The sequence below is a fragment of the Bison bison genome, unplaced genomic scaffold (genome assembly GCF_000754665.1).
Source record: "Bison bison bison isolate TAMUID 2011002044 unplaced genomic scaffold, Bison_UMD1.0 scf7180017864304, whole genome shotgun sequence".
Taxonomy (NCBI): Eukaryota; Metazoa; Chordata; class Mammalia; order Artiodactyla; family Bovidae; genus Bison; species Bison bison.
The window spans coordinates 4423689-4433857 of NW_011494876.1; the positions used below are offsets into that span (position 1 = coordinate 4423689).

At 41.9% G+C, this 10169-nt stretch overlaps 1 protein-coding gene across 3 annotated transcripts in view; it reads right to left on the reverse strand.

Annotated features, from left to right (window-relative positions):
- The window catches only part of PTPRG (protein tyrosine phosphatase, receptor type, G), a 775476-nt gene that overhangs the window by 33467 nt on the left and 731840 nt on the right, over positions 1-10169 (reverse strand). For all 3 annotated transcript variants that reach the window (XM_010851541.1, XM_010851540.1, XM_010851538.1), the window contains one exon: positions 3610-3706. In XM_010851541.1, the coding sequence (XP_010849843.1) occupies positions 3610-3706 (97 nt within the window). The remainder of the gene's footprint in view (positions 1-3609; positions 3707-10169) is intronic.

Here is a 10169-nt window from a genome sequence, read left to right on the forward strand (position 1 = left end):
TTTACTGAATGGGAGAAAGTACTTGTAAATCATATATCTGATAAGGGGATGATAAACAAAATATAAAAGGAACGCATACAAATCAACAGCTAGCAAAACCAGCAAGCAATTAAAACATGGGCAGAGGACCTAAATATACATGTTCCCAAAGCAGATCTATAGCTGGCCAATGGGCACATGAAAAGGACCTCAACCACCACCAATCTTCAGGGAAATGTTCATCTCACACCTGTTAGAACGGCTATGACCAAAAAGACAAGAAATAAGTGTTAAACAACTGTTAGAACTAATAAATAAGTTCAGTCCAGTTGGTAAGATACAAGGTCAGCATACAAAAATCAATCACATTTCTATCCACAGTCTGAAAACACCAAGGAAACAACTCCAAGTAAAAGAATAATATACTTAGAAATATATTTAACAAAAGCTTAATACTTGTAGCATACAGATTATAAGACATTGCTGAAAGAAATAAAAGATGTCCTACGTAAATGGAGAGATGTCCTATCTTCATAAATTGGCAGACCTAATTCTGTTAATATGGCAGTGTTCCCCGTATCAGTCTACAGAATGAACATAATCTGTATTAAAATTCCAGCTACACTTTTTGTAGTAATAAGGAGGTCCTGAAATTCATATGAAAAACAAAGGATCCAAAATAGCCAAAAGAATCTTGACAAAGAAGGCCAAAGTTGAAGGAGTCACAGTTTCCAATTTCAAAACTTATTACAAAGCCATGGTCAGTCAGTGACCAAGACAGTGTGACACTGCCATAAAGACAGACATACAGATCAGCAGAAAAGAAATCAAAGTATGGAATAAACCCTCACGCTTATGGTCAGCTGATTTTCTGTGGAGTGCTTAAGACAATTCATTATGGAGAGAAAGAAGAAACTTTTTAAAAAATGGTGCTGAGACAACTGGATATTAACACACAGAAGAATGAAGCTGGACCCCTACCTCACACTGTATACAAAAATTAACGTAAACGGGTCAAAGGCCTAAATGTAAGAGCTAAGACCAGAAGAAGCTGACCAAAAAAAAAAAAAAGGTATATATTTACGATCTTGGATTAGGCACTGGTTCATTACATATGACAAGAGCACAGGAAACGAAAAAAAAAAAAAAAAAAACTGGGTTTCACCAAAGTTTTAAAAGTTGGTACCTCAAAGGACATTATCGAGGAAGTGAAAAGATGACATGGCGAATGTAAGAAAATATTTGCAAATTATATATATATTTGTATCTATAATGTATAAAGAATTCAACAATAGAAAGACGAGTAAACAAATATAAAAACGAGCAAAGGATCTAAATAGACATTTCTCTAAAAAAGGCAGAAAGGTGGCCAACAGACACATGAAAAAAATGTTCAACATCACTAATCACTGGGAAATGCCAATCAAAACCGCAACTACAGTGAGATACCACTTCAAGCTCATCACCATGGCTATTATCAGAAAAAAACCAAAGTAACGCATGTTGGCAAGGATGTAGAAACACTAGAACCTGCATATATTGCTGCTGAGAATGTAAAATGGCGCAGCCACTTTGGTAAACAGTTGGGCAGCTCCTCAAAATATTAAACATAAAGTTACCATATGACCTAGGTATTCTATTCCTAAGTATATACCCCAGGGAACTGAAAATAGATGTCTATATAGAACCTTATACACAAATGCTCATAGCAGCATTATTAATGACAGAAAGTAGAAACAACTCAAATGTCCACTGAGAAATGAATAAACATGGTATATCTATACCGTGAAGTATTATTCAGGCATAAAAGCAACGCCCTGTGTACCTTTTAACAACATCATGCGGAGTAGAAGCGTCCAGACACAAAGGGCACGTACAGAATGATTCCATTTAGATGAAATATTCAGAATAGGCAAACACACAGAGAAAGAAAGTAGCTACGTGGCTTTTAGGGACTTGGGAGCAGGAGGAATTAGAAGTGACTGCTCATGGATAAGGGGTTTCATGTTGAGGTGATTAAAATATTCTAAAATTAGACAGTGGTGATGGTTGTACAACTCTTTGACTAAACTAAAAACCACTGAAATTAAATTTAAAATCAAATTATCTTGAAAATGGGTGAATTGTGTATGTTATATAAATTATATCTCACTGCAGATGACACCACCCTTATGGGAGAAGGTAAAGAGGAACTAAAAAGCCTCTTGATGAAAGTGAAAGAGGAGAGTGAAAAAGTTGGCTTAAAGATCAACATTCAGAAAACTACGATCATGGCATCCGGTCCCACCACTTCATGGGAAATAGATGGGGAAACAGTGGAAACAGTGTCAGATTTTATTTTTGGGGGCTCCAAAATCACTGCAGATGGTGATTGCAGCCATGAAATTAAAAGACGCTTACTCCTTGGAAGGAAAGTTATGTCCAACCTAGATAGAATATTGAAAAGCAGAGACATTACTTTGCCAACAAAGATTCGTCTAGTCAAGGCTATGGTTTTTCCAGTGGTCATGTATGGATGTGAGAGTTGGAACTGTGAAGAAAGCTGAGCGCCGAAGGATTGATGCTTTTCAAACTGTGGTGTTGGAGAAGACTCTTGAGAGTCCCTTGGACTGCAAGGAGATCCAACCAGTCCATCCTAAAGGAGATCAGTCCTGGGTGTTCACTGGAAGGACTGATGCTAAAGCTGAAACTCCAGTACTTTGGCCACCTCATGTGAAGAGTTTTGGGGGCAGGGGGAGAAGGGGACGACAGAGGATGAGATGGTTGGATGGCATCACCGACTCGATGGATATGGGTTTCAGTGAACTCTGGGAGTTGGTGATGGACAGGGAGGCCTGGCGTGCTGTGATTCATGGGGTTGCAAAGAGCTGGACAGGACTGAGCAACTGAACTGAAAGTATTATTAAAAATCTGTCTACAGTGGTGTGTAACTTTAAACACACTATTACATGAAACTATGTACATTAACCATAAACATCTGTGCTCCTGCTCTCAATATCGAAGTGTGTATTTTCAGCCAGTGAGTCAAGTCTCGGTGTCTGTGAAAAGTGGCCTTCCAGCCACAGAAGTGGCCTGTCCTCCTAGCAGCCTTGAGGCTCTGTAAGAAGAACTCTTATTTATTTGCTCCTAAACTTCCAGGGTACTCATGGCCCTGGAAATGTTTTGGACAGGACTAAACACGTAGGCCACAAGGAATGAAATAAACCAATTACCTAATCTTTGGAAAGACTGCTCTGAAATTCAGCTTCCTCGATTCAGCTCTCAGTATTTCCATTTGCATTAAAAAGCTTGGCTCTCATGGGTTAAAAACAATGTTAGGCTAGCCACGTGACATTAAACTTTGGTTCCCAACACTGGATATGAAATCACTTCATGTAAAAACAGTAAAGCTCAGAACATTTCCTTTGATCGCCCGATTATGACAACAGAGATCTGGCAGCTTCATGAAACACTAAGGGGGCAGAGGATGTCCCCACTTCTTCTTCTTACACATTGTTGAAGAAGATGGGCCAACTTGCACGTGTAATGCCCTCTTGGCATCCTGATTCCAACTGCTTGCATTTCAGCTCATACCCAGCAGGAAGATTTCATTTCCTTGCAGTTGAAGATAGTTTAAAGTTTATTACTCACATGCTAAAATATTGATGTATCTGTTTTTGTGCTTGTTATCTGGATGATTGGAATGTTCTGCAGTGATGTTCATATCAGCCGTGCAGCGCTGGACTTCCTAGAGAAGGAAATATATAGGGAGGTTACCAAGATTTTTAGACATGCTTTTGGACGCTGAACAACAGCCAAAAGAAAGCAACTATAGACATCCAAAAGCCCAGAGCCTTTACTCACTCCCCAGTCACTGGCCACCATCACCTCCCCAAACTCAACTTCAGAAATGAATACTAACGTATTCATAACAGATGTATGAAGGATGAAAACAAAATAAAAGGGTTTCATTCTTTACTAATTCATCCACCATCCATTTTATTCCAGATCTGACCTAGGCATGGGGATTACAGAAATAGTGTCTCTTTTTGAATATGTTGCAGTCAAATGGGTGAGAAAAACATATAAAAACATGATGATAGTCAAATGTGATTAGTAGAAGAGAGGCCTGAAGAAATGGATAGGAACACAGAAGGTTTAGATGGGAGAGAATTCACCCGGGTCTTAAAAAGATGAACAGGAATATTCTAGAAGAATAATCTCCAGCATGATGTGCAATATGCTTACATTATGGTCCTCACAGCCTTGTTTTATGACAGACTACCAAGTGACTGTCCTCAGCCCTGAAATGACAGTGTGTGTGCGCGAAGTTGCCTCAGTCGTATCTGACTCTTTGTGACCCCATGGATTGTAGCCCACCAGGCTCCTCTGTCTGTGGGATTCTCCATGCCAAGAATACTGGAAAGGGTTGCCATGCTCTCCTCCAGGGAATCTTTCTGACCCATGGATCGAATCCACGTCTCTTATGTCTCCGGCACTGGCAAGCAGGTTCTTTACCACCAGTGATACCTGGGAAGCCCTGAAATGACACTAATAGAACCTAAAAACTGTCATATCTGACTTACCCCATATATGGCTCTGATGCACTAATTTTTAACTCTGATTTTACTTACATGATCCTTCTTTAGAAAAACAGCCATGGGAGAAGCAACTCTCCTCTTCTATTACCTTTGCCATGGATAGAAACATCATTCATTAGCCTAATAAAAGATTGCTAAAAAAGCCAAATTTTTCTACACCATATGCTTCAAATCCCAAGAAACCACTGGTGCTAACTAATAAAGGAAGTCATTTGCAGTGCACAGCTGCGACAAAGAGCAGGGCAAAGTGACGTGAGGGGATCAGGAAAAGCCTTTCACATGTGACAGATGTAACCGAGTTTACTTGCTGCGTGGCAAGTACAGATGATGTCCACAGCATGCTCATCATGCACAATGAAGAACAATGAAATCTATAAGGAACCAGTCGTCTTTTATATTCACCAAGTACTTAGGAGGGGCTCACCATGATCAAAGAGCTAAGGCAAAAAACAACAGGTCACTAAATATTCGGAACCATACTCACAGACACCTGATTCCTGGAGGATGTACAGGCACTTTTTCAGAATTGGGAGGCGTTCCCGGGGGAAGGAAGAATGAGAAAGAACAAAAGGAAGAAAAAGAAGGGGCTTCCCAGGTAGCTCCATGGTAAAGAATCTGCCTGCCAATGCAGGAGACATGGCTTTGATCCCTGGTCTGGGAGGATCCCACGTGCCACAGAGCAACTAAGCCTGTGCACACACCTACCGGGCTCTAGAGCCCAGGAACCACACCAAGAGAAACCAGAGCACTGCAACGAAGAGGAGCCCTGGCTCCTCACAACTGCAGCAATGAAGACCTAGCACAGCCAAAAATAAACACACAAAATTATGTATTAAAAAAAAAGGGAGAGAGAGAAGGAAGGAAGGAAAGAAAGAGAGAGAGAAAGAAAGAAAAGCCATATCCATTAGTTCAACACATCTCTCTGGAGAAAGTGTGCATTTCATGAGAGTGCATTATCTTTTTTTACTTTTACTAAATGTGATAAACTCTGATACCTGCTGTTCTATCTAAAATGGTTTATAACCTACAGTTTGGTGAATGCTGGTTTAAAAGGCCTGAAGGCTGCCTTTGGCTGTTTTCTCTAAAATAGACATAAAATGTGAGCATAATTTAATGAGTCTGCTGTTTTAACATCTCTAGGAACAGGAGCAATGCTAGCCGTACTTAGAATATCTGCCATTCAGGATTGCCTTGAAAGCCCAAGGTGTACTCTTCTGAATAGTTTCAGGGACAGAAAACCTTTGAAAATGGATTTGTATTCTGGAAGACATTAATTCAGCCTGTACACAAATCTGTGAAATAAGCTGACATGCTTTGGTTCCTGGGTTCTGAAGGTCAAACCTTTGGCATGTACCTCTTCTGGGCTGAGCTGTTCAGACATCCTGTGCTGAGATTTCAGCTTTGAGTACTTTAGTTGGAGATCTGCCTTATTGATATTTTTTTTCCCCATTGTGTGACTCTGACCACACTCACTGGACTGAGGTGGGGCCTCTATTACAGTCTAATGCAATTGGCTGAGCCTGTGTGGGAGCAGCTGTCTGTACTGTTTAAAGCGGCCATTCAATATGGCCAATCAAACTCTGGGCTATCTAAAACCCTTAGTCTGATCTGTCGCCTCTATTTCACTTTTCCAATTATGTGAATGACAGAAAACAAGGAATGGTCATAAATAATGCTAAATCTGATTTTACGAGAACCCGAGGGGTTGGCCTACGGCCTTCTGATTTTGTCTTGTGGATAATAATGTCATCTGTAATTCCTTGCAGTACCGCCTGGTTCATTTAGATGCTGATAATATCATCTGATCCTGGAGTGCTTTTTCTCCAGCTGAACTGGCATTTCAAAGTTAATGTGATTTTAATAGGTGTTAAGACCCTTTGAAGTGACACTGGCCAACAGAATGTGTATAGTACAGTTACTTAGTCAGTACCCAAATAAAAAGTTTAAGATTTAAGCTTGTTTGCACTTTCCTGTCTCTATAACAGAGCCGGAATTCTCAAAATGAATACTATGCGAATGACCAGGACACACCACCACCAAGAAGAGCCAACTGAAAACAAGGGATCTACAACAAAGCATAACTTAAAAAAAATGAACCAAAAGAGAAAAAAAGAAAAATACAAGTTGACAGATAGAGAGTTCTTCAGAGATGATACGGTCTGCTTCACCTCGTGCCTGGAGCTGTGGATGGAGGAGGCTGTCCAAAGGCACATGCTGACCTCCTGTCCTCCCATTCAGAAGCTTAATTGGAAAAAAAGAAAAAAAAGCCGAAACAGATCTAGAAATCTTTCAGGTTACTCAGCTTCACAATGAAGCAAGCTGAGAAGGAAATACTTTGGACCTGGTGACCAAGGGTTAGGCCAAGCGTGTGTAACAGCCTTAGTGTCTGAGCTCAGGCCGCCCCCATCTACGTTCAGGGGCCTGTCCTGCACGAGAATAAGTCAGGACCACAGCACAGTGCTCGCTGAGTGTCGGACAGGGAGCTGGCCCTCATCAGGTACCAGTCACACCCTCTGCCAGCCTCTCCTCCCCTCTGCTCAGGCGACCACTACGGCCACACTGGTTTTCTTCAAAGGCTGCTTACCTATGTTCTTCTCTTGCTCAGACACCTCTTAGAGAGATTCCAAACCCCCGAGTCAGGCTTTCAGGGCCCCCACCTATGTACCTCTTCCTTCCCAACACCGGACAGTTTTAACTCTGTGCCCTTTGAACAGCCTGTACAACCTCCTGCTCTCTGCTTCACAGCAATTTTCCTTACCCAGGATAGCCTGTGCTCCTCTTCATCCCCCTCTAAATCCGTATGTCTTTATCCCAAGTGTCTGCCTTACCCTCCAGAAAATCAACCTATCTCTGAAGAAACTATCCCAGTGTCTGTCATCCTACAGCTGGTCTATAAAACAGAATTATTTTTTCCTGTACAACTTGGCTAACACACTTTTTTCCTCACTCTTCATAAGAGCCTCAACGTAAAAACCTCAGCTTCATCACCTATGATTTCTTTCACGATAAGGGTTTACAAAGTTTTCCTTTGGGTCATATAAGACCCACCCCGGCATTCTGTCACTGAGGCTCAGGAAACTGCCAACCTGCAGGCAGCCTTCTTTCTGCAGTTTTCCACCTCCGTCAGGAACTCCCTTGTATGTGTCATCAGCAACAACGGAACTCTGCATCTTACATAAGGTAATTGTGGCCACTGGCCCCTTGGTGCCTGGGCTCAAGGTGGACAAAGCTTTGTTCTCTTGATTTAAGATGAGCAACCGGCCCAAATTCAGCTGAGCTGGAGTTAACTTTAACAGACTCGATCCCCCAAAGGATCTTGTCAAGAGGGTATTGGACCTCTGGCCTCATCTCTGCACTCCACTTTTAAGCCTGTGATGCTCCTGACCTCTGCCTATTAATTCTGCTGACCCACAGGGCCTTGCAGCTCCCCTGATTTTGAAAGATTATTTGCTAGCACCGAGCCTCTGGAAGACTCCTTGATTATGACCTGGGAGGCGGGGGAAGAGTGAGGCTGAAGTCAGCTAAGGTAGTCAAGGGAATAGTCACTGAGCACTATCCTGACACCAGGATTGATGCTATTTCCAGGGACTGCAAAATCTGCTAAAGCTATAATGTCCCCAGCTTTTTAACAGCCTTCAGAATTTATCTGACAAGGACAAAAAGCTTGCATTCAGTATCACCTCTAGACAAAGACTCAAAATTACCAGCGGATCATTTCTCATTCTCCTTAAGCAGCAAAGTTCTGAACACATGACAGGTATTCACCATTTTTTTTTTTTTCCCATTTCCCTCCACAATCTGAAAACAAGATGGGGCAAATAATAGAACTTTCGCGGAAAAACCTAATCAAAATTCCTAGCAGCCTTTCTCCTCTGCTTTCCTGGCAGAACTTCATTCCTGGATTGGCACTTCTTTTGCTCTGACCTCTTTCTGCATTAGCTGTGTTCACTCTGGTCTCCCCCAACCAGAATGAACTCTCTGAGGGCAAGTTCTCTGTCCAGTCCATCTCTGTGCCTTATAAAACATCCAGAGAATAGCAGGTACTTAGTAACTGTAGAATGACTGGCTTCAACGCCTTTTCATGGGCAAACTGGAAAAGACCCTGATGCTGGAAAGATTGAGGGCAAGAGGAGAAGGGGACGACAGAGAATGAGATGGTTGGATGACATCATGGGCTCAACAGACATGAGTCTGAGCAATCTCTGGGAGATACTGAAGGACAGGGAAGCCTGGCATGCTGCAGTCCATGGGGGCACAGAGTCAGACAAGACTGAGCAACTGAATAACAACATGGGCAAATATTAACTGTTAAGTGGTTTTCTCTATAATCTTAAGATTCGTTCTTGGACTAATTTCAGGCCTCTATTCACAAGTTATGTAAGATTTTTGTAAGTGAGATTCTCAGCCCTTTGGGAAGGCTCTAGACCATGAAGATCATGTATTGGGCTCCCAGTATTCTTAGTTGTGGGATGGGGTGGGGGGTGCGGTAGCTCCTTTATTCTAACCTCCCTCTTCTACTTTTTTTGCCAAGGAATTTACTGGTCCGTCAGCTGCATGATCAGTTTCAGACAATCACTGATCATCTTGGTTAATTCTCCTTACTATAGGATACTACTTACTTAAATGGAGAGTCTGGATGGCCTTAGGGCTAAACATGTGGGCTTGAATCAGAAAGCTTTGGTCTTCCTGATCAGAAAGTGGTCCTACTGCTGCCACTTCATTACTGAACTAACCAATGCCTCAGTCTTCCTCATCTGCAAAATGGGGACAAAACAGCTCACAGCTCACAGGGGTTATTTCTGAGGAATGAGTGAAATAATCTGAGCAATGGTGCCAAGCAGATATCGGCTGTAATTACTCCATGTAAAAGGACCTGGAAATCTGGAGCTGAGGTTTCTACTCTCTTAACACGATGAGGGTTTTGTTTTATTCTTGTTGAATTACACAAAATCTCTTGTCCTGACCTTATTTTTTTTTTTTTTTACAGTCTATGACTATCTCTTGTCTATAAAATAGCCTTGATAAGGGAATCTCCTCGCGGTCCACTGTTTAGGACTGCTGAGCACTTGGGTTCAGTCCCTGGTCAGGGAACCGAGATCAAGCTGCGTGGTGCAGCCAAAAAAAACCAGCCTTGAGAGTTTGTTAAAGATCCTATTACCATTTTCCTTTTTAGCAGAGCTATGTAAAAGGAGCACTACTGTTTTAAAATACTTCAAATTTCTCCTAAATTTGAAGGCCAATAGTACAGAAGTAGGCTTTTCTACCGTCTCATTTCCTTCTCTGCATGAGTGTCTTACTATTCTTTTTGGAAGAAAGGATGTTCTTGCTAGGGTGAAGAGCCCTGACTTGAAACCTTTCAAACTAGCACAGACTGTGAAATAACAATGATAGAACAAAGCCACCCATCTCCCCGCCCTCCCTGTTCCAGTCCCAAACATACCAGGTGACAAGCTACAGACTTCAATATAGGTGACAAAAGCTACAGCCGCAGTAATTTTTTTTTAGGCTAGAAACAGGGTACAGATGCCCAGGACTTGTTAAGAGGCGTGATTTTGATGCAGTGAAGCCCATTTTGAGTCAGAGCCAGTTTACAGAGGTGTAGCTGATTAT